At 42.9% G+C, this 23098-nt stretch overlaps 1 protein-coding gene across 1 annotated transcript in view; it reads left to right on the top strand.

Annotated features, from left to right (window-relative positions):
- Positions 1–23098, top strand: part of LOC146337133 (NAD(P) transhydrogenase, mitochondrial-like) — a 112146-nt gene that overhangs the window by 4773 nt on the left and 84275 nt on the right. Inside the window, exon 2 of the mRNA XM_084817151.1 lies at positions 804–994. Within this exon, the coding sequence (XP_084673277.1) occupies positions 856–994 (139 nt within the window). The 5' untranslated portion in view covers positions 804–855. The remainder of the gene's footprint in view (positions 1–803; positions 995–23098) is intronic.

Here is a 23098-nt window from a genome sequence, read left to right as displayed (position 1 = left end):
ACAGGACCCGCATGTGCCAATATATTGCATGGTATGGCTAATGTGCTTCAGTGACATCAATATACAGTCATGCGGACTGGAATCATTTTTAAAACTGGGAGCTTTTGCCAGCAATGTTTAAGCTTCCAGTAGGGATACTTTCTCTTCATGGAAACTCATTGGTTCATTACTTCATTTCAGTCATGTATCAACTTGAAAATCCAGAATTTGTCCAAAGTTTTTGGGGTTGGTGTGTGTGTGTGTGTGAGAAACTGTAACAGTCTTGTTTGGTATAAATAAATAATTCCTTTTGTGCTGTAAAAGTTTCCACATGTTGATTGTATGAAGAAAATTAAATAACTATGGCTGACCTTTAAAATTAAAATCCAGGGCTGTTTAATTGCAAGCCATGTGCCCAATTTGTTTGTAATTAAGAATATATCTTTATTTAGGGTGCATCGATGGGCTGGCAGAGTCTCATGAAACTCACCAGCTTCCCGTTTCACATTAATCACACTTTCAGGCAAATTGCTGTAGGGTATTTCTGGGTGTCTTGTTCCAGCCAATCAGGCCTGGGAGACCCTGCAAACAGCAGAACTATTTGGAGCAAGTTCATCACACATTAGGCTTCCAGGCTGGTCAACTCTCTGTGCCCTCTGCTTCTGGAAGCAAACTTCTGTACGCTGGTTCAGTATTAGACAATTTCACAGATATACATATTTGCAGAGTGACTCTCAAAGCATTTCTGACTTTGTGGTTCTGCCTGCAGCATAATGTTAATTGAATACACTAACTCCATTCTAATAAAATCTTTATACCTGCAGGGCAACTGGACCAGCGTCAAGGGCGGAGTGCTTTGTTGCTGGAACTGTGGAGATGGCAGGCTTGCTGAGATGTGCTAGCAACTATCCGTTGCCCTTCATTCTTACTCTAAATGCTAGGGCATTTCAGCCATCAGTTGGACAACGCTCTTTTAAAACTTTCCCTGCTTTATGGAGTGAACAGACAGCAAAAGGTACAGTGCGTGCTTGTCTGACTGAAAACACTTTCCTCATACTAATAACATGTAAAGCAAAGGCACAATTTCTTCTTCCCCAGCTTCCTTCAGCAACATCTTTTTTGAAAAATATTGCTGCAGAAGCACTTGTATCAGAAACTGATCATACTATACAGGTCAACAGATGCCTTGTAAGGAGTTTTAAAAGTTCTCGAGGGTCCAATTAAGTGTTTGACATTTTGATGGTGGGTTTTATGTAATTTATCTTATGTAACTCTTTTTAAATAATAATGTCATGATGTTATGATAACCTAAGGATGTACAATACACTATACTACTACTGTGAGGCCCCTCCTTTAACCAGGTAGCCAGTCTCCCAAATGTAGCCCTATGCCAGGGTCTCCAACTTTTTGGTCAGTAAGCACATTTGGAATGTTGAGAGTGTGTCATGTGTGCTGGTAGGGGAAGTGCGATTACACATGTTTGAATGGGAGGAACGAGAGCTTCCTCCTTTGATCCCCAGAAGATTGGAGGAGAGTGCAAGACTGAATAGCTAACATTTTAAAAAATAAACAAAACAAAAAAAAAAGGAGTCTAGATTACATTCTAAACATGGGGGTACATACAGAAATTCCCTCCACATATCAAATTAGATAACAGGGAGAAGGGATCTAGGCGAATCTTTTCCCTAACATATTTGTTTTCAATATGGAGTGATGATTTTTTATGTGTATGAAGGATAGGGATTATGGATTGTGTAAAATCCATTCCGTCTGTGTTAAAATCCATTCCATCATCCATTGTCCTCCCATCAACGGAATCAGATTTTCTTTAATTTCTGAATTTGTGCAAATTTGCATTTGCAAATTCACAAATTTCCCCCAAATGCGCAATTTCCCCCAATATGCGCATTTTCACACTTTAGCCTATGGGGCAAATGCACATTTTTGGCCGTTTTTTAAAAAGTGTGCATTTTTCTACCATGAAATTTGCGCAAAATTCAGGAAAGTTAGAAAAAACAGTCCATGGAACCTGCCCAACAGGGGAAAAGCTAGTCCTTTGCAGAATCTGTGGGTCAGATTCATACAAATCTGAACTCATTTGGTTCTGTTGTGGATTTCTCCGGCATTCTTCACGAAGGAGCATTCTATCATAGGAGCCCCCACCTGCATCCTGAAGTGGTAAGTGGCCCAGACACAACTTTACATTACCATGAACGTAATTTTGATTTGATCGCAGAGTAACGTTTGATCTTACACATTGCTTTACTGGCCACCATTACTTGCTTCCTTCTCCTCCTGTTTGAATATGGAGCCTGAGACTGTTTGTAAGGAAGAGAAGGGACAGGGCCAGCCCAAGAAATTTTGTTGCCTGAAGTGGAGGACAAGATAGTGCCCCCCCCGCCCCAATTCCACATAGAGAAGCAACCTGGACCAGCAGTTGACTCTTCAACACTGTCAACACGGCAGCATCCTTCACCATACCTGAGGGCAATAGACTAGCTTGGGAGTCAGAGATGGATGAGCACGAGATGTACATAGCTCTGCCCTACAGCACCTTCCCATCACTCCACGTCCCCCAGCATCTGATGCCTGAGGCAGCCACCTCACCTAATAGCAGGGCCGGCCCTGAGAAGGGACTTTCTCCTGCAGTCCCTAACCTTTCCCTCGTGGAGAGCAGAATAACCCCATTCCTTCAAGAAAAGAAATGCACAGGTAAAACCCGAATTTCAATATTACACCACAGGAGAATTTTCATTATTTATTGGAGAATGTTGGAAAGATGTACATCTCAGTTACCTAGGTTTCAGTAACATTACTCTGCGATTAAATCAAAACCATGTTCAAGAACACATGAGATTTAACAGTTCTCCTGTGTAATCTTAGTGAACTGGATTTCTTTGCAACCTGGTAATCGTTAGCTTTTGAACGCCACTTCTTCAAATAGCTTCCTAAGTAATGTTCTTGCTGGTTGCTTGCTTGGTAGCTGTAATTTTAAAATCGCAGATGAAAACAGTTCTGCAATGGCAGTTGCTACATTTGCTTTCTGACAACAGCAGATTGACCAACGGCTAAGAATGGAATTCTCATCCTTTTGAAACCAGCACTAATTCTCCAAGGAGGTCAGTGGTACTAGGTCAACAAGGATGAATGCATTGCGATAGCTGCATTATGTTTTTAAATTGGCCTACTTTTCCTTTAGTCCTGATGTTAAATTCATACCTTCATTGGTATTTATATTATATTGGTATTTATATTACCAGCATGTTTCCCTTCATTATGTAAAGCATTATGCAACAAAATTCCTGTTTTTCCCATAATGGTCTAGCATCCACAGAAGCTGTTTTCTCAACCTTGTTAGTACAGTTCATCCTAGACCTGTTGAAGCATGGCTGGCAGGAAACCCCTCACTCCCTTCTGGTAGCTTCAAGACCACATTGGGATATTGTTTACAGGGCCAGCCCTATCATTTGGCAAAGTGAGGCAATCACCTGAGGAAGCGGATACCGGCGGGGGGGGGGGGCAGCCTCCCAGCTGTTCCCCTCTTTTGGAGGATAGAGCTGTGTATACCTCATAACCTGCCCTGGGCCCCCTAAACTAGCTGGCTGCCTCAGGTGTTCTGGAGGACATGACCTCATCAACGGTATTGTCCTCTGCTGCCAATCCAGCCAGCTTCTGTACATGCAACGGGGGGGGGGGGCACCATCTTGTCCGTGTCAAGCATATCTATACCCCTCTAAACAAGTATTCATTAAATGAACAGCAAGCATTTGTAGCCCTGCATTATTTCAAAGTATATGTTAACAACTGAAATATATATGCCCTTTGATTGCCTGTTGGGGACACTGTAAGGAACATCAGATGACAATAGAACTAGGGTTGGCTTTCTAAGCCAGGGGTCCCCAACCTTTTTGTACCCATGGGCACATTTGGGAATTTGAGAAACTGCTGTGGGCCTCATCACAAAATGCCTAATCAGTGGATCATTGCTTTAGCATCAGCCTGTTGTGTCTATAGGACTTAGGTTGTGTCATATTCAGCAAAAACTTTAGTTTCGTGTCTATTAGAAACCCCAACATCTCTTTAATAAAGTATTAACTAATTCAGCTAATTGCTGCTGGTGCAATACAGTTAATGCCTCTTTTAAACATATGTTTTGGCAATGTTCAGTAGTTGGTTCTTTTGGGGGGGAAATTATTACACAGACATATTTTATACTGCAACAGTCTTTAATATTCACTGATGCACATGCTCTTTTAAATTATTTACTTCCTTCATGGAAATTAAGAATGGTCAGCTTAAATGGGTTTTCCACTCCCTTTTGACAGCTAAAAGACTGACATTACAACATTGGAAGGATAAACACTCACCTCCTATAATGCAGTGGATTACAACGCTTTCAATATTTGATCGGGTGGCATATAGACGCCACCTTCAAATGGTCTGCTTTTGTTGAAGCCCATGTGTAATTGCTAGGAAGTTGTATGCATTTCATACAAATCCATGTACATATAATTTTTTTAAATGGGGGGAAAAAATTGGGTAGCTGCGAGCAGCACATTGAGAACCCTGTTCTAAGCTGTCAAACTATCACTGATGCATTTCAGGAACACACTTCTAATATATTAATTGTTGTTTATTCGGTCAGTCGCTTCCGACTCTTCATGACTTCATGGACCAGCCCACGCCAGAGCTTCCTGTCGGCCGTCGCCACCCCCAGCTCCCCCAAGGTCGAGTCCGACACCTCCAGAATATCATCCATTCATCTTGCCCTTGGTTGGCCCCTCTTCCTTTTGCCTTCCACTTTCCCTAGCATCAGCATCTTCTCCAGGGTATCCTGTCTTCTCATGATGTGGCCAAAGTACTTCAGTTTTGCCGTTAATATCATTCCCTCAAGTGAGCAGTCTGGCTTTATTTCCTGGAGGATGGACTGGTTTGATCTTCTTGCAGTCCAAGGCACTCTCAGAATTTTCCTCCAGCACCACAGTTCAAAAGCATCTATCTTCCTTCGCTCAGCCTTCCTTATGGTCCAGCTCTCGCAGCCATAGGTTACTACGGGGAATACCATTGCTTTAACTATGCGGACCTTTGTTGTCAGCGCGATGTCTCTGCTCTTAACTATTTTATCAAGATTTGTCATTGCTCTCCTCGCAAGAAGTAAACGTCTTCTGATTTCCTGGCTGCAGTCAGCGTCTGCAGTAATCTTTGTGCTTAGAAATACAAAGTCGTCACTGCCTCCACGTTTTCTCCCTCTATTTGCCAGTTATCAGTCAAGCTGGTTGCCATAACCTTGGTTTTTTTGAGGTTTAACTGCAACCCAGCTTTTGCACTTTCTTTTTTCACCTTCATCATGAGGTTCCTCAGCTCCTCCTCGCTTTCAGCCATCAAAGTGGTATCATCTGCATATCTGAGATTGTTAATGTTTCTTCCAGCGATTTTAACTCCAGCCTTGGCTTCATCAAGCCCAGCATGTCGCATGATGTGTTCTGTGTACAGGTTGAATAGGTAGGGTGAGAGTATACAATCCTGCCGTACTCCTTTCCCAATCTTAAACCAGTCCGTTGTTCCGTGGTCTGTTCTTACCGTTGCTACTTGGTCGTTATACAGATTCCTCAGGAGGCAGACAAGATGACTTGGTATCCCCATACCACCAAGAACTTGCCACAGTTTGTTATGATCAACACAGTCAAAGGCTTTAGAATAGTCAATAAAACAGAAATAGATGTTTTTCTGAAACTCCCTGGCTTTCTCCATTATCCAGTGGATATTGGCAATTTGGTCTCTAGTTCCTCTGCCTTTTCTAAACCCAGCTTGTACATCTGGCAATTCTCGTTCCATGAATTGCTGGAGTCTACCTTGCAAGAACTTGAGCATTACCTTACTGGCATGTGAAATAAGTGCCACTGTTTGATAGTTTGGACATTCTTTGGTGCTTCCCTTTTTTGGTATGGGGATATAAGTTGATTTTTTCCAATCTGTTGGCCATTCTTGTGTTTTCCAAATTTGCTGGCATATGGCATGCATCACCTTGACAGCAGCATCTTGCAAGATTTTAAATGGTTCAGCTGGGATACCGTCGTCTCCTGCTGCCTTGTTATTAGCAATGCTTCTTAAGGCCCATTCAACCTCACTCTTCAGGATGTCTGGCTCTAGCTCACTGACCACACCGTCAAATCTATCCCCAATATTATTATCCTTCCTATACAGATCTTCCATATATTCTTGCCACCTTTTCTTGCTGTCTTCTGCTTCTGTTAGGTCCTTGCCATCTTTGTTTTTGATCATACCCATTTTTGCCTGGAATTTACCTCCGATGTTTCTAATTTTATGGAAGCGGTCTCTTGTCCTTCCTATTCTATTATCTTCTTCCACTTCCGCGCATTGCTTGTTTAAAAATAATTCCTTATCTCTTCTGGGTAACCTCTGGAATTTTGCATTTAATTGGGCATATCTCCCCCTATCACTGTTGCCTTTTGCTTTCCTTCTTTCTTGGGCTGCTTCCAGTGTTTCAGCAGACAGCCATCTTGCCTTCTTGGTTTTCTTTTTCTTTGGGACATTTTTTGTTGCCGCCTCCTGAACAATGTTGTGAACTTCTGTCCATAGTTCTTCCGGGACCCTATCTACTAAATCTAGTCCCTTAAATCTATTCTTCACCTCCACTGCATATTCATGAGGAATATTAGTGAGCTCATATCTAACTGATCTGTGGGTCTTCCCTATTCTCTTGAGTCTGATTCTGAATTGTGCAATAAGAAGTTCGTGATCTGAACTACAATCAGCTCCAGGTCTTGTTTTTACCGACTGCATAGATGTCCGCCACCTTTGGCTACAAAGGATGTAGTCAATCTGATTTCGGTGTCGACCGTCTGGTGAAGTCCATGTATAAAGTTGTCTCTTAGGTTGTTGGAAGAGAGTGTTTGTTATGCACGGTGAGTTGTCTTGGCAAAATTCTATCAGCCTATGTCCTGCTTCATTTTGTTCTCCCAGACCATGCTTGCCTGTAATTCCAGGTGTCGTTTGACTACCCACCTTAGCATTCCAGTCTCCTGTAATGAAAATAACATCTTTTTTTGGCGTACTATCCAGTAGGTGCTGCAGATCCTCATAGAACTGATCTACTTCTGCTTCTTCAGCATCTGTGGTTGGGGCGTATATTTGCATCACTGTGATGTTAAATGGCTTACCCTGAATTTGAATTGAGATCATTCTGTCATTTTTTGGATTGTATTCAAGCACTGCTTTATCCACTTTATTATTCATTATGAAGGCTACTCCATTTCTTCTGTGGTCCTCTTGTCCACAGTAGTAGATCTGGTGGTCATTTGATGTGAAATGGCCCATTCCAGTCCATTTCAGTTCACTGACACCCAAAATGTCTATATTTAATCTTGACATCTCCCCAATAACCACATCCAATTTGCCCTGGCTCATAGATCTTACATTCCAGGTTCCTATGGTGTGTTGATCTTTAGAACATCGCATTCGTCGTTCACCACCAGCACCATCAGCTGCTAGCCATCCTTTCAGTTTTGAGCTAGCTGCATCATCACATCTGGGGCTAGTTGAACTTATCCTCTGTTCCTCCCCAGTAGCGTTTTGACCACCTTCTGACCTGGGAGTCCCATCTTCCGATAGTATACCGACATATCTCTGGTTGTACTGATCCATGTAGTTTTCATGGCAAGAATACTGGGGTGGGTTGCCATTTCCTTCCCCAGGGATCGTATTTAGTCTGACCTCTCTGCCATGACCTTCCCATCTTGGGTGTCCCTTCACGGTTTAGCTCATGGCATCATTGAGGTGCTCAAGCTCCAGCACCATGACAAGGTAACGATCTCCTTTGCTGAAGAATATATTAATAGCAGACAATATATTAGGGAGTGAAAATTCCACATGCAGCATGCTGTATAAGATTAGTGATGTCTGAAATGCAGCACTATGATCTAGATTTTCTTACTGATGAGACATAATCTGTAGCCATTGAATATATAACAAAACATGTTACATGGCACAGATATGCTACAAAAGGACCATGGCCGTAATCGCTTTTGCTGTCACGAAAATGAACCAGCACGCAAAGAAGGCAGAGGCAATAGATCGTGCCTCTGTCAGCTGCCTCTGGACATTGCACAGGTTATCAGCCTTGGATCTCATTCAGATTGTATGGTGTGCAATGAAACATATATGAGAGACATTGCCAAAGTTTACATCAAAGGAAGAATTCATAAGGTTTATTGAGAAGCTGTGCTCTGAGTGTTCTGCTGCCAACTGATACACCAACCTCATGGGAAGGGTGTTTTCTACAGATCTCCTTGCTGAAGGAAGATGAACCTGGGGGGCCTCTCAGTTCTGTTCAGCCTCAAGACAGAGTGAGCTGAGGCAGGATGTAAAGAAAAGGTGCTGCATAGGGGAGGGGCTGTACTGCCAAGGTCCTGATTTCAATCCCCAGCATCTCCAAGTAGGGCTGGGAAAGAACCCTGTCTGAAAGTCTGGAGAGCCACTGCCAATCAGTGTCGACAATACTGGGCCAAATGGATCAATAGTCTGGCTCAATATAAGCCTGCTACCTATGTTCCAACACAGTTCAATAAAATCCCTGTTATCTTCAATATTATTTTGGTTCCTGTCACTTGCTTTATTGTGCACAATTTGGAAAACATTTCAACAGAAATACCAACCACTAAAGGCTTAAATAAAGATTTTCCTTCTCCTGACTTCACCTTAGTTAAAATCTCATGGCATCCTTCACTGGTACCATACAGAGAGGTCCAGTCTTTTTGGACAGCTCAGCATCCCAGTTAGGAACATAAGAAGAACCATGCTGAATCAGACCAGAGGCCTATCTAGTCCAGCATTCAGTTCTTACAGTGGCCAACCAGCTGCCTGTAGGAAGCCCACAAGTAAGACATGATGCAATAGCATCCCCCTGTTTGAATTCCCCAGCAACTGGTATTCACATGCATACTGCCTCCAATCTTGCCTGCCACACCCCTGACTCCCTTTGCTGTACGTCATCATCATCAGTAATTATTATTATTATCTTCATTCGGCCAGAAGAACCCAGCGATTGCCAATTCAGGTAGCTCATTGCAAGGAACTTTTTATGGGCCAGTGGTTCTTTTCCACCTGTATCCTGCTACAGGGATTAATCACTTTTGTTATAGTTCCCCTTCTCTGTTTCTTATTAACAGCCAGTTTACATATCTTGTGTCAGATGCTGGAAGCTATTACCTTTCAAGGTCAGACCCAAGGGTGTGCCTGCAGATTTTTCAAATTATATTAGCGGCACAAAAGAAATCCATTCACTCTTAGGAAAAGAGAAACAAAATAATGTGATCAATTGTGTGTTTTAGAAATTCCTTTATTCGTTGTAGGGGGTCTCCAGAGTTCAGTTTAGGCCTGCACTGCATTTGCTTGCTTTCACACTAGACAGCTTTTGTGTGGTGGAGTTGTTAGGATGTTGGGCTTAGACTGGGCAGACCAGGGTTTGGGTCCAAGTCCTGTTCAGCCATAAAGCTCATTGGATTATAGCCTAATCTACCTCACAGCGTAGTTGTGAGGTTAAAATGAAGAGGGGGGGGGAGCATGTATACCACCCTGGGATGTACATGTACTAGGCGTTCACATTGGAGGCATTGTGGGTAAATCATGGGCAGGTTACAGATCACAGTGCTGCTGCATACTATCACTAGCGCGAAAGCCCACTGTGTCCGCCCCCCCAAAAAAACTGGAACCAGCTCTGCTTGGAAATAGCTGGTATCTGAACTTGACATGTAGAATGCTGTCCCACTATCATGAGCTGCTGTGGCTAAAATTAGTGGCCTTTGGGTTTGTGTGTGGCTGCCTCTGGTGGTGAGTCACTGAATTGCACAGTGCAGCATCTGCTGAGGCAGTTTAGTATAGTCAGCAGTTGCTGCAACGTGCAGTTCAGTGACTCACCACCAGGGGCAGCCACACACAGACCCAAAGGCTCCTCCGGTCTTGAACTGACTCCACCCACACTGGCTGGCTATTGGATCCCCCTGGACAGGAAGGGCTATAAGAGTTTTCCTGTTCCAGTTTAGACTTGCTTGAGCAACAAGGTCTTCCTAAGCTCTGGCATGTTCATGTATCGTATGGTTTGCCCTTGGGCTGTGATGGCTGGCTTGCTCCCTGACCCTACCTCCTCGTTTGACCTTTGCTTCTGACTTACAGCAGTACTACTGGCTGCTGGTGTGTCTATGGTTCCTGGCTCCTGGCTCACCATAGGCCCTGACACCAGAACATGCATATGGAATTTCATTTCAATAGCTCAGTGTTCAAAGGAATGTTCATGTTACAAACAAACTAACAAAGAACAGAATGCCAACTGATCAAGTGAAAACAAAGCTCTGACTTTGCTTGACTAATTTTAAACAACAACAATAATAACAACAACTTTAAATATAGAGCTTAGGAGACTTTGCTTCTGTTTGCTTAGTATACAAGCAGCTCATGCACCCCAGTGAGATTTGCCATTATAGCCTAAAAAAATAGTGGGTGTCATGATAATACCTCACCATAAGTGAAAAGCAAATATATCTTTTTTGACCTGTAGGGTGCTGGAACATCAACAGTTTTGGAGTACAGATGCAAACCCACACTCAACGAAGGTCCAAATGGCATTAGTGTCAAGGGCTCCTTGGCGGCCTCTCTCAGTCTAATCCAGTGGCCAAGTCCAGACAAAGACAAAGGGATTCTTTTCAAAGCTTTATTCCTCTTTTACAACTTAACAACTCTACCGTTAGCAACTAGATATGAGCAGCAGAGTACCTATGCCCTACGTTGGAACAGTTGGTCCCCGTTTGAAGGAGAATCACTGGCAGACCCTGAACTTATGGGCTAGGGAGAGTCCCTCCCCTTTTCCCTTGGATCCTCTGGGCGCAACTGTTGTTTGCGTGCCAACAGAGCACTATGTCTCCTTTCCGTGCCCTCCATTTGGCGCCGCTCCCTGCGTCGGCGTCAATTCACTCAATTGAGATTCACATGTAGTTTGAACCTTAGCCTGTTCTTCGGATTCCAGTTGCTTTCTTAATTTATTTGTTACAATTGTGTAAGAGTAACCATAAGGAAACAATGGCGTATTAAATATTGTTTCGTTTACTCTTACAAGAACAGTAGTTTAGATTTATTTTAGTATGTTCCAGAAAATGATTGCCCAATGAGATAAAGTAAGCAAAGCAAAAGTCAACTTAAAACAGAGTTTAATTACTAAAAAGCAGAGTTTGGAAATATGCACTGGTGGATTTGTAGTTGAGAAATACTGGACAGCACTATGTATAAACTAACTGATTTCAGACATGTAGAGAAGATTACCACAAATGTCACAGTGACATCCTAGTTATACAGAGAAGGGGGAAAGCTGTGACTTGGAGAGTTCTCCAGCATATAGGACCCAAAACGCTCAGTAAATTGCTAAGGGATACATTTATTTATTTATTTATTTATTTATTTATTATATTTCTAATCTGCCCAGTAACCAATGTTCTCTGGGCAGATTACAAATGCACAGCAGAAAGGAATACAGGTATCTCAAAAACATACCATAGAGCTTTAAAAGGTGCAGGGAAGGGCAAGTAAATTGATTAATGGGTGGAGTATCTTTCCTGTGAAAGAAAGATCTTGGCCCAGTTCATATGCCATGGCTTCCCAGGGTTAAACAACCCCTGAGTAGCTGTGAGCTGTGAGGAACAAGCAAGTGTGCTGGCGCCCAGGAGCCTGGCTGCTCTGCTGAGGTAAACAGTTGTTGCCCGTGAAGTCTGAATGTGGAATTGTGGGTTGTGGGGGGAGGAACAACCCAGACTTGTAACCCATGGTTTGTTCTTGGGTTACAAGTCTGGTTTGTTCCTCTCCCAACAACCCACACTTCTGCATTTGGATGTCACAGACAACAAGCATCCCTAGGTTGTTTAACTCAGCAGGACCATTCGAGCAGCTGCAAGCTAGCATGCTTGCTTGCTTGCTCCTGCTTGTTTGCTCCCATTTGTTCACGACTGCTGACCTGCGAACTGGATCACTGGAGGTTTTTAGTTTAGAAAAATCCAGAGTAAGGAGGATATGGTAATGCAGAGATGTAGTAAGTCAAATCACTCTATAGGCTGCTATTGAATTTTTCCAAAGTCAAGAAGTCTGCTTTAAATTAACCATGGGAAAATATTTTCATTGTTATTTCAACTCAGCATTTTAACTCATAAATTTTCTAACCCCCTTATTCATTTTATTACATATCTATACCACCCAATAGCTGAAGCTCTCTGGGCAGTTCACTGTACTGTGCCCTGCTCTGTGCTCTCTCTTCTCTCTGTATGGACCACCACCACAGGCCTCTCTAAACCCCTCTCTCCTTCAACCCTCCTTCCTTTCTCTCTCTGGCATCCACAGTGGCCACTACTTTCTTCCTTCTGCACAGTTCTGCACCCCACCTAAGGCTGTACCAAAACCTCATGGCAATTTGCTCTCCCGCTGTTCAGAGGGGGCAATTTGGGATGGCTGTTTCAGGGTGGATGTGAGGGAAGGGGAGAACTGGTTCACCCCACTTGGTTTGTCAGGGTTCTTCCCAGGGCTGGTGGCTATTTTTTTAAAAACAATATTTACGATAAAACTAAAAAAGAAAAGAAAAATCAGGATGAAGAAATAGGAGATCTAACATAGTTTGCAACATGAGGAATTACAGATCACACAGCTATTTGCTACCGAAAAGTATGTCTCCACGAGACCCCATGGGAGGAGGATGGATTTTTGTTTGTTTCCACCACTGTTGTTTACATATGTACTGAAACAGTGCAAGACTGAATAGAACTTGTCTGCTGTTTTCTTTCTTTTGGATAAGCATAGCTGATGTGTCATTTTTGCAGACAGCAAAATATGCCATAGTCTGCAATACCAAAAATCCTGGTGGCAATTTCTCTTTCTTTTGAAAACCTCTTTAAGAGGCACTGCCTGTGAGGGTAACAGCAGTGGCTTCTTCTCTTTTCCTCCCTGGATTTTATGAATTAAAGTTTCCGCAGTTGGAGCAAGAGCTCTGGCTGCTGCTTTTTTCCTCCACTTATCTCATGAAGTAAATTAAAATCAACAAAATGTTGGTTCAAGGTGTTTACCCTTGGGAAGGCAGAAAGTAGAAAGGGTGCTTGCCAGGCACCAGGGAAGAAAGTTATTTGGGCATTTCCAAAACTAAGAGGAAATGCATCACCAAAACAGAGAACAAAAGGAGATAGAAATCTGCATTAAATTTGCATATGCTGATTTATAGGTATAGGTGCAAATCTCACTGTAGTGGGGAAGACTGTGATTAGGTCTGCAGCTGTTGATCAGCAACTCAAGACCCCTGTTCTTCTTTTCTATTATTCTTTGACCTGGTTCGATTGTAATGGCAGCAAATCTTTTTTGCCCCAGTGCATCACACCGCCATTTCACATATGCAACCTCTAATTGGGCCGTTTGGAGGTTGCTCTGTGTTGTTTGGATCTGAACACTATAGGTTAATCATGGATTAAACAACCTGCAGTTAACTTACAATTAGTTAACTGTGGGTATAAACTGTGGCAAATCATGGGTTAATTAACCCACAATTGTGGAATAAACAACCCACAATTAACCTACAATTAATTAACTATGGGTATAAACCGCACCTCGGTGTTCAGTCATGCCGGCCACATGACCACGGAAGCATCTTCGGACAGCGCTGGCTCTTCGGCTTAGAAATGGAGATGAGCACCACACCCTAGAGTCGGACACGACTGGTTGGGGACACCTTTTGTTGTTGTTGTTGTTCAGTCGTTCAGTCGTGTCCGACTCTTCATGACCCCATGGACCATAGCACGCCAGGCCTTCCTGTCCTGCGCTCTCTCCCGGAGCATGCTCAAGTTCATATTCATTGCATCCGTGATGCTATCTAGCCATCTCATCCTCTGCCGTCCCCTTCTCCTTTTGCCTTCAGTCTTTCCCAGCATCAGGGTCTTTTCCAGGGAGTTTTCTCTTCGCATTAGGTGGCCAAAATATTGGAGCTTCAGCTTCATTATCTGTCCTTCCAATGAGCAGTCAGGGTTGATTTCCTTTAGGATGGACTGATTTGACCTCCTTGCAGTCCAGGGGACTCGTAAGAGTCTTCTCCAGCACCACAGTTCGAAAGCATCAATTCTTCGGCGCTCAGCCTTCCTTATAGTCCAGCTCTCACAGCCATACATTACTACTGGGAAAACCATAGCTTTGATTAGACGGACCTTTGTCGGCAAGGTGATGTCTCTGCTTCTTACTATGCTGTCTAGGTTGGCCATAGCTTTCCTCCCAAGGAGCAAGCGTCTTTTAATTTCATGGCTACAGTCACCGTCTGCGGTGATCTTGGAGCCCAAGAAAGTAAAATCTGTCACTGCTTCCATTTCTTCCCCTTCTATATGCCAGGAAGTGATAGGGCCAGATGCCATGATCTTAGTTTTTTTAATGTTGAGTTTCAAACCAGCTTTTGCACTCTCCTCTTTCACCCTCAACAAGAGGCTCTTGAGATCCTCTTCGCTTTCTGCCATTAGGGTGGTATCGTCTGCATATCGGAGGTTGTTGATAATTCTCCCGGCAATCTTAATTCCGACCTCTGATTCATCCAACCCGGCATTTCTCATGATGTACTCTGCATATAAGTTAAATAAGCAGGGTGACAATATGCAGCCTTGTCGTACTCCTTTCCCAATTTTGAACCACTCGGTTGTTCCATGTCTGGTTCTTACTGTTGCTTCTTGACCCTCGTACAGGTTTCTCAGGAGACAGGTAAGGTGGTCTGGTACTCCCATCACTTTAAGAATTTGCCACAGTTTGTTGTGATCCACACAATCAAAGGCTTTAGCGTAGTCAATGAAGCAGAAATAGACGTTTTTCTGGAATTCTCTTGCTTTCTCCATGATGCAGCGAATGTTGGCGATTTGATCTCTAGTTCCTCTGCCTCTTCTAAACCCAGCTTGTACTTCTGGTAGTTCTCGGTTCGCATACTGCTGAAGCCTAGCTTGTAGGATTTTGAGCATAACCTTGCTGGCATGTGAAATGAGCGCAATTGTGCGGTAGTTTGAACACTCTTTGGTGTTGCCCTTCTTTGGAATTGGAATGTAAACTGACCTTTTCCAGTCTTGTGGCCACTGTTGAGTGTTCCAGATTTGTTGGCATATTGAATGCAGCACTTTAACAGCATCATCTTTTAGGATTTTAAATAGCTCGGCTGGAATACTGTCATCTCCGCTAGCTTTGTTGTTACTAATGCTTCCTAAGGCCCACTTGACTTCACTCTCTAGGATGTCTGGCTCAAGTTCAGTGACCGCACTATCATGGCTATCAGGGACATTCAGATCTTTCCTGTATAGTTCTTCTGTGTATTCTTGCCACCTCTTCTTAATCTCATCTGCTTCTGTTAGGTCCCTGCCTTCTTTGTCCTTTATCATGCCCGTCTTTGCACAAAACGTTCCCTTGAGATCTCCAATTTTCTTGAAGAGATCTCTAGTCTTTCCCATTCTGTTGTTTTCCTCGATTTCTTTGCATTGTTCATTTAAGAAGGCCTTCTTGTCTCTCCTTGCTATTCTCTGGAACTCTGCATTCAGTTGGGTATATCTTCCCCTTTCTCCTTTGCTTTTCACTTCCCTTCTTTCGTGAGCTACTTGTAAAGCCTCATCAGACAGCCACTTGGCTTTCTTGCATTTCTTTTTCTTTGGGACGGATTTCGTTGCTGCCTCCTGAACAATGTTACGGACCTCCGTCCATAGTTCCTCAGGCACTCTGTCTATCAGGTCTAATCCCTGAAATCTATTCCTCACCTCCACTGTATATTCATCAGGGATATGATTTAGGTCATACCTGAACGGTTTAGTGGTTTTCCCTACGTTCTTCAATTTAAGCCGAAATTTTGTAAGAAGCAGCTCATGATCTGAGCCACAGTCAGCTCCAGGTCTTGTTTTGACTGACTGTATGGAGCTTCTCCATCTTTGGCTGCAAAGGACATAATCAATCTGATTTCGATATTGACCATCTGGTGACGTCCATGTGTAGAGTCGCCTCTTGTGCTGTTGGAAAAGAGTGTTTGCTATGATCAGCGTGTTCTCTTGGCAAAACTCTATTAGCTTTTGTCCTGCTTCATTTTGTACACCAAGGCCATGCCTGCCTGTTATCCCGGTGATTTCTTGACTTCCTACTTTAGCATTCCAATCCCCTATGATGAAGAGGACATCTTTTTTTGGTGTTAGTTCTAGAAGGTGTTGTAGGTCTTCATAGAACCGATCAACCTCAGCTTCTTCGGCCTCAGTGGTTGGGGCATAGACTTGAATTACTGTGATGTTGAATGGTTTGCCTTGGATTCGTACTGAGATCATTCTATCATTTTTAAGATTGTACCCCAGTACTGCTTTTCCCACCCTTTTGTTGACTATGAGTGCTACTCCATTTCTTCTAAGGGATTCTTGCCCACAATAGTAGATATGATGGTCACCTGAATTAAATTCGCCCATGCCTGTCCATTTTAGTTCGCTGATTCCCAAGATGTCGATGTTCAATCTTGCCATCTCATGTTTGACCACCTCCAGCTTACCTTGATTCATTGATCTGACATTCCAGGTTCCTAAACAATATTGTTCTTTACAGCATCGGATTTTCTTTTCACCGCCAGACACATCCACAGCTGAGTGTCCTTTCGGGTTTGGCCCAGCCGCTTCACTCTTTCTGGCGCTACTTGGAAATACCCTCTGCTCTTCCCCAGTAGCATATTGGACACCTTCCGACCTGAGGGGCTCATCTTCCGGCGTCATCTCTTTTAGCCTTGTGATACGTTCCATGGGGTTTTCTTGGCAAGAATACTGGAGTGGGTTGCCATTTCCTTCTCCAGTGGACCACATTTTGTCAGAACTCTCTGCCATGACCTGTCCGTCTTGGGTAGCCCTGCACGGCATAGCTTATGGCTTCACTGAGTTACGCAAGCCCCTTCGCCACAACAAGGCAGTGATCCATGAAGGGGGGGGACACCTTTACCTTTACCTTTATAAACCCAGCACATGTCATAGCAAACTGTGGATTAATTAACCCACAATTTGCTGCCATTTCGTGCGAACAGGACCTTCATCTTTAAACCAGGTCTGGATTGGGCAGCCCTTCAAATACAGGGCTGCCCTATGTAAAGTAGGACACAAGATCACCCTACCTGCAAGCCTAATTGTTATTTATGTATTTATTTCTAGTATTTCTATACCACCTTCTTGAGAAGAACCAAGGCGGTTTACAAAAGGTCCAAAACATAAAAACTATAATCAAATAAAACAGTTAAACAGTAAAAACAGTATTAAAACCATAACAACCATTTAAAAAGCCCACGTAAAAAGATGTGTCTTGACCCCCTTCCTGAATGCAGAGAGAATGGGGAGTTATGTCTTATTAAAACTATGATACACATCATGAGCTTTTCCACATGAGGCTGTTAATCTGCTGTATCTACTTTCGGTCGCATTGCAGAATTGAGAGCTTTTTCTACATGAAGAAATAAGAGCTTTTCTTTTTCATGAAGAGCTTTTCTTTTCCTGGTTTTCTGCTACATAACCTCTAGGTGGCACTTTTGTATAGCAGAATAGCACAGTTACATATGGAAAAGGCATTTTCTTTCCCTTTCACAAATAATACCGCATTTTGCCTGCTCTAAAACAACTTGCCAAACGTGCTATTTAAAAACAGAAGCAAAACTGGAGGATCATGATAGAGTCTAAGGAACCCGTAAACAACTATGAGTAGGGAATGACAAGCGTACAATAAATGCTTTGGGTAGAAAAGCTCCAAGTCTACTGGATGTTGAGTTACTTCTGGTTTGGACTTCTTCAGGGGGTAGTGCCAAAACCAACCAAAGCAGAAATAAAAAAAATACATCAGAGATCAACAGCCTGGGAAAATAAAAAGGTCTTTGCCTGGCACCTAAAAGATATTAGCATAAACAGGCAAACCTCCCTAGGGAGATAATTCCACAAGAAAGGCTTGGAAGGCCCTCTCCCTGGTTGAAGGTCTCTCCCTGGTTGAAGGCCTCCAAATTATATAGTATTGTGTGGATAGGTTGATGTGAGAGAAGACATTCCTTTAGTTAACCCCAACTTTTTTTGGGGGGGGGGTTAAGGTTATTAAAAAAAACACACCAGTCCAAAGTGTGGGCAGGATGGGGATGGCCATTTTGACTGCTGCAAACATTTGTAAGAAAGGGGCTGGCAAGGAAAACAGCCTGCAGGGATGGCCCATTGTTGACAGCTCTGTTTCTTGAGGGCTTACATAAGATTTAAAGGGCTTGAAGAGAGCTTCAAGTGGGGTACTGCAAGCAGGTAAATGTGTTTGTGTCTGAAGATCCCTGTTCTGCTTTGGTGTGACTCATTCTTCTTCTCACATACTTAAGAGCTAATTGTCAGTATGGACAGAGATAGCTCCCTTTTGACAATGAATGCTTAAGGAAATCCAGCATGAGGAAAGATTTCTAAGGGCCAAAACAGACATTTCTTTAAATCTGTCTTTTGTTCATTTTTACCCTAGAGTAGGTGCAAGGGGCCTGATCCAAATCAGGGGCCCTGTACCTGCTCTAGAGTAAAAATTTAAAAAAGTGCTGCTAGACCCAGATTTAAAGGAATATGTGTTTTGGCCCTGATGCTACAGTTTTAGAGTACTAACATATACCTAAGACAGCCCACTGCAAGCTGGTGTCCTCCAAGTGTATCAAGACCATGACTCCCATGGGAGATGTAGTCCAACATGCCTGGAGGGAACGAGATTGGGGAAGACTGGCCTAAGAAATTTTGGATCCTGAGGAGGAAAATCAAAGTGGCACCTCCCCTCTTACTAACTAACATGGGAAGCATGTTACTGGGAAGTTCTTCTGCGTAAGCTCCATAAAAGTGAATGGGCTCTGTGCAGCCTCTGTTCATCTCGACACAGCTTGTGCAGGAGAATTTTCTGTCAGCTGTTCTTCTGCCTTTAATGATACCCCAAATATTACACCTTGGGCAGTTCCCTCACCGTATGTTTTTCTACATGAGGTTTTTTACCCACCACTTTACCAAGCCTTCTGTTTCCAGATTCATTGTGGGACTAGGATCGGCTTCTTTTTTTCTGGGGGGTTTCTTTCTCTGCCTTTCTCTATGTTCCATTACACAACCACTAGGGGCACTGTGGTATAGAGGAATTGTGCAAATACACAGAGAGTTGCATGGCACCATTTAGGATATACCTGAATTTCCTCATTAGAAAATAAGACTTGCTAAAATGGTTGCAAAGCACGGGAGAGGCCCTGCAGGATGACAACATCGCAAACTACCATGAGTGAGGAATCATGAGCACACAATAAATACCTTGTGTAGAAAGGCTCTTTGTCTCGTGTTAGGACTCTCACTGCAGTGTAGTTATTTGAGAAATTCTTTTAAGCAATGACTGCAGTGCTAAGGGCTTTCACACACATTAAGCGGCAGCAAAGCCAGGTTTTCTCCTAAGCTTACAATTGGCGGGGACCCATCTAACAACTGTACCTGTATGATATTACACGTTTCACACATGTATTTGTCCCACGCACACGCTACAGTTTTAAGTGCAGAATTTTAAAAATGTAGATGAACACCGCAATAGCATAATCTGTGAACCAGACTTAAAAGGAATGCCCGTTTAGGGAGAAATCTTGGTTAAAGAACATAACAGGCATGCTGGATCAGGCCAAGGGTCCATCTAGTCCAGTATTCTGTTCAAACAGTGGCCAACCAGTTGTCAACCAGGAAAGCACAAGCAGGACATGAGTGCAACAGCACCCTCCAACCCATGTTCCCCAGCAACTGGTATACATAGGCATACTGCTTCTGGTACTGGAGGTAGCATATAGCCATGAGGACAAGCAGCCATCAATAGTTTTCTCCACCATGAATTTGTCTAACCCCCTTTTAAAGTCATCCAAATTGGTGTCCATCACTACGTCTTGTGGTAACGAATTCCATGGTTTGACTATGCGCTGTGTGAAGGAGTCCTTTCTCTCATCTCTCCTGAACCTCCCACCAATCAGCTTCATGGGGTGACCCCATTGGGCTCTAGTATTATGAGAGAAGGAGAAAAGTAAGGACAGTGGTTTAATGGTAGAACACATGTGTTGCATGTCAAAGGCCGCAGGTTCAGTCCCTGGCATCTCCAGGTACGGCTGGGAAAGAGCTCTGTCTGAAATGGCTGTTGAGACTACTGAACCAGATGGACCAATGGCCTGATTCCGTACAAGGCAGTTTCCTGTGTTTCCGGATTCAGTACAAGGCAGTTTCCTGTGTTTCCTGATTCAGTACAAGGCAGTTTCCTGTGTTTCCGGATTCAGTACAAGGCAGTTTCCTGTGTTTCCGGATTCAGTACAAGGCAGTTTCCTGTGTTTCCGGATTCAGTACAAGGCAGTTTCCTGTGTTTCCGGATTCAGTACAAGGCAGTTTCCTGTGTTTCCGGATTCAGTACAAGGCAGTTTCCTGTGTTCCTAACTCTGCTTTTGCATGATCTGATTCCCCGAAGAACTAACGAAGTGATACCCATGTGTTTGGATCTGTATTAGGACTGGGTTTTTTTTTTTTTTCTTGTTACAAATAATTGCAGTCAGCTCAAGCCAGGAGAGAGTGGGTGGAAGTGGGGAGGGGAGAACCCTCTTCTTGACATAGCTGTCTTGTTTTTGGTCTTTTCCACCTCGGGAGTCTGTAGAATTGAGGTTGTCGCGTCATTGCTTGTGGCCTGTCCCACACCTTTTTTTTTTTCAGCGTAAACAGCATGAAAACTTGTGTAAGCCGCATCCCAGCCAAGCCTTTTATAAACCAAACTTTAATTTGTTATTCTTCTGGCATCCACCAGTGCGTTCGTGTGACCGTGTGGGTTGGCTGTGGAACTGAGCACTATAAAAACTTTTGATGGCGGGAATGTTTCATCTGGCGGCACTCTGCGCCACTAACCAAACACACACGCCCCTACCTCATGTGTGTAACCCGTGGAGGGCAGTCAGTGGAATTGTTTGGTGTGAGGGAAAAAAGGGCTCATTATGAGTATGGGCTTACAGAGTTGGCTACTCAGTACTAGTAACCTTTGCAGAAAGAGTCTCAATCCAATTGGTTTTCACTATAACTAGGATAATAAACAAGTCTTGAAAGCAGTAGGAACAGGGTTGAGGGGAAAAGTGTTTTTGTCTGGCTTCTTCTTTCTGGTATGACAAAGAACTGAGAGGGCCTTTATTAACAATAAAATCAGTCCTAGCCCCTCAGGGTAGAGTCCAACTAAAGCCCTACTTAGGGTAGACCCATTGAAATGAAACTTGACTTAAGTCCCATTCATTTCAATGGGTCTACTCTAACTAGGACTTTAATTGGTTTCTACCCACAAGATTCCTTATGCTTTTGTCCCATCTCTCTGCATGTGTGTCTGCCATCTATTTTTCCACACTAGAAAAATGTGGAAAAAATTTTGCTGGCATGAGAATGAGAGAAACTGGCATGAATCTAAGAGAGATGCGAAGATAATAGACCGTGTTTAGGAATCTGTAACATTTTGAACTTTTCTACACAAAGCATTTATCGTAGGCTTGTGATTCCTTACAGTTGTTTACAGGTTCTTTAGGCGCCGCCGTGATTCTCCAGTTTCACTTCTGTTTTTTAAGAGCACTTTCCTGGGTTGTTTTTAGAGCAGGGAAAATGGGGTATTATTTCTGGAAGTGAAAGAAAAGGTATGTTCCTACTTGTGTAATTGTGATATTCTGCTAAAGCACAGCACCCTCTACAAGTTGTGCTGTAGAAAAGCAGGAAAAGAAAAGCTGTTTGTGTAGAGCTCGGATCTCAATTCTGCGACAAAGCCAAAAGTAGATGCAGCGGATTAACAGCAGCTTTAGTAGAAAAGCTCTTCACCTGAGAGAGAGAGAGAGAGAGAGAGAGAGAGAACACCCCCACAGAGAGAGAGAGAGAGAGAGAGAGAGAGAGTGTTCCCTCTAGGAATTGCATAGAGCAGGCAAACCAGTGGCCTCCAGATGTTTTAGACTACAACCACCATAGTCTCTGACCATTGGTGATGTTGGCTTGGGCTGATGGGAGTTGTACTTCAAAACATCTGGAGGGCATCACATTGCCTATCCCTGGCATAGAAGAATATCATTGTGTTCTTCTTCTTTAGGGAATCATTGGTGTCATGTCTCACCTGTTTTGAAACATCTGCACTGGCTCTCAATTTTTTGGAGCCTCAGTTCAAAATGATGGTTTGAAACTTTGAAGCCCTACATGGTTTGGGACCCAGATATTTGTTGAACTGTCTTCTGCTGTACTAGTCTGACTGGTCACTGAGATCATCATCTGAGATTCATCTCTGGGTACCCTCACCTTCTGAGATACAGTGGATGGCTACCAGAGACAGAGCCTTTTTGGTGGTGTCCCCTGCCTTTAGAAAGCCCTTCCCAGGGAAGCTCATCTGGCACCTACACTGATGTCATTAGGTGCCAGGCAAAAACATTTTTATTTTCTCATGCATTTTAATACTTTTAATATTTTTATAATCTCTGATTTGTTGTTTGTTGTGGAATGGGGTTTATAGTTGCTGTTAGGATTATGTTCTTATATTCAGTATACTTTGGTTTTGGTGCAATTAATTACTGCATATCGTTAGATTTTATTGTTAGATGTTCGTATTGTCTGCTGTCCTGGGAATTCTAGTGGTTGAAGTGATTTGACAAAAATTGATCAAATAAATAAATAAAGACATTTGGGACATCAGCAGCCATTATACCAATTCCCATCTTCAGCTCAAATCTTGGAGGCTGTTGTAAGGTAAAGGATTCAAACGTATGCATTTATTTATTTATTTAATTTATTAAATGCTTAATAAAATTGAATTCTCTAGGCATTGTACAAATAAATTTAAAAACAATAAAGACAATAAAATAAAAAATAACAACATAAAAGAAATAGATATACACAGCATAAAATATAATACAAATGCAAAAACTAAAACCACCTTAAGTACAAGAGTTAAAACCAGTGCAGGGACTAAAATAATACATCTTAAGCACTAAATATGACAATACTTTAAAAGCCTGGGAAAACAGAGAAGTCTTAGCCTGATACTGAAAAGACAGCAGTATCAG

The sequence above is a fragment of the Heloderma suspectum genome, chromosome 11 (assembly GCF_057233095.1).
Source record: "Heloderma suspectum isolate Gila_16-S chromosome 11, 16-S_ref, whole genome shotgun sequence".
In the NCBI taxonomy this organism is placed as follows: Eukaryota; Metazoa; Chordata; class Lepidosauria; order Squamata; family Helodermatidae; genus Heloderma; species Heloderma suspectum.
Note: the sequence above shows the minus strand (reverse complement) of the source record. Positions and strands in the feature narration are given on the sequence as shown.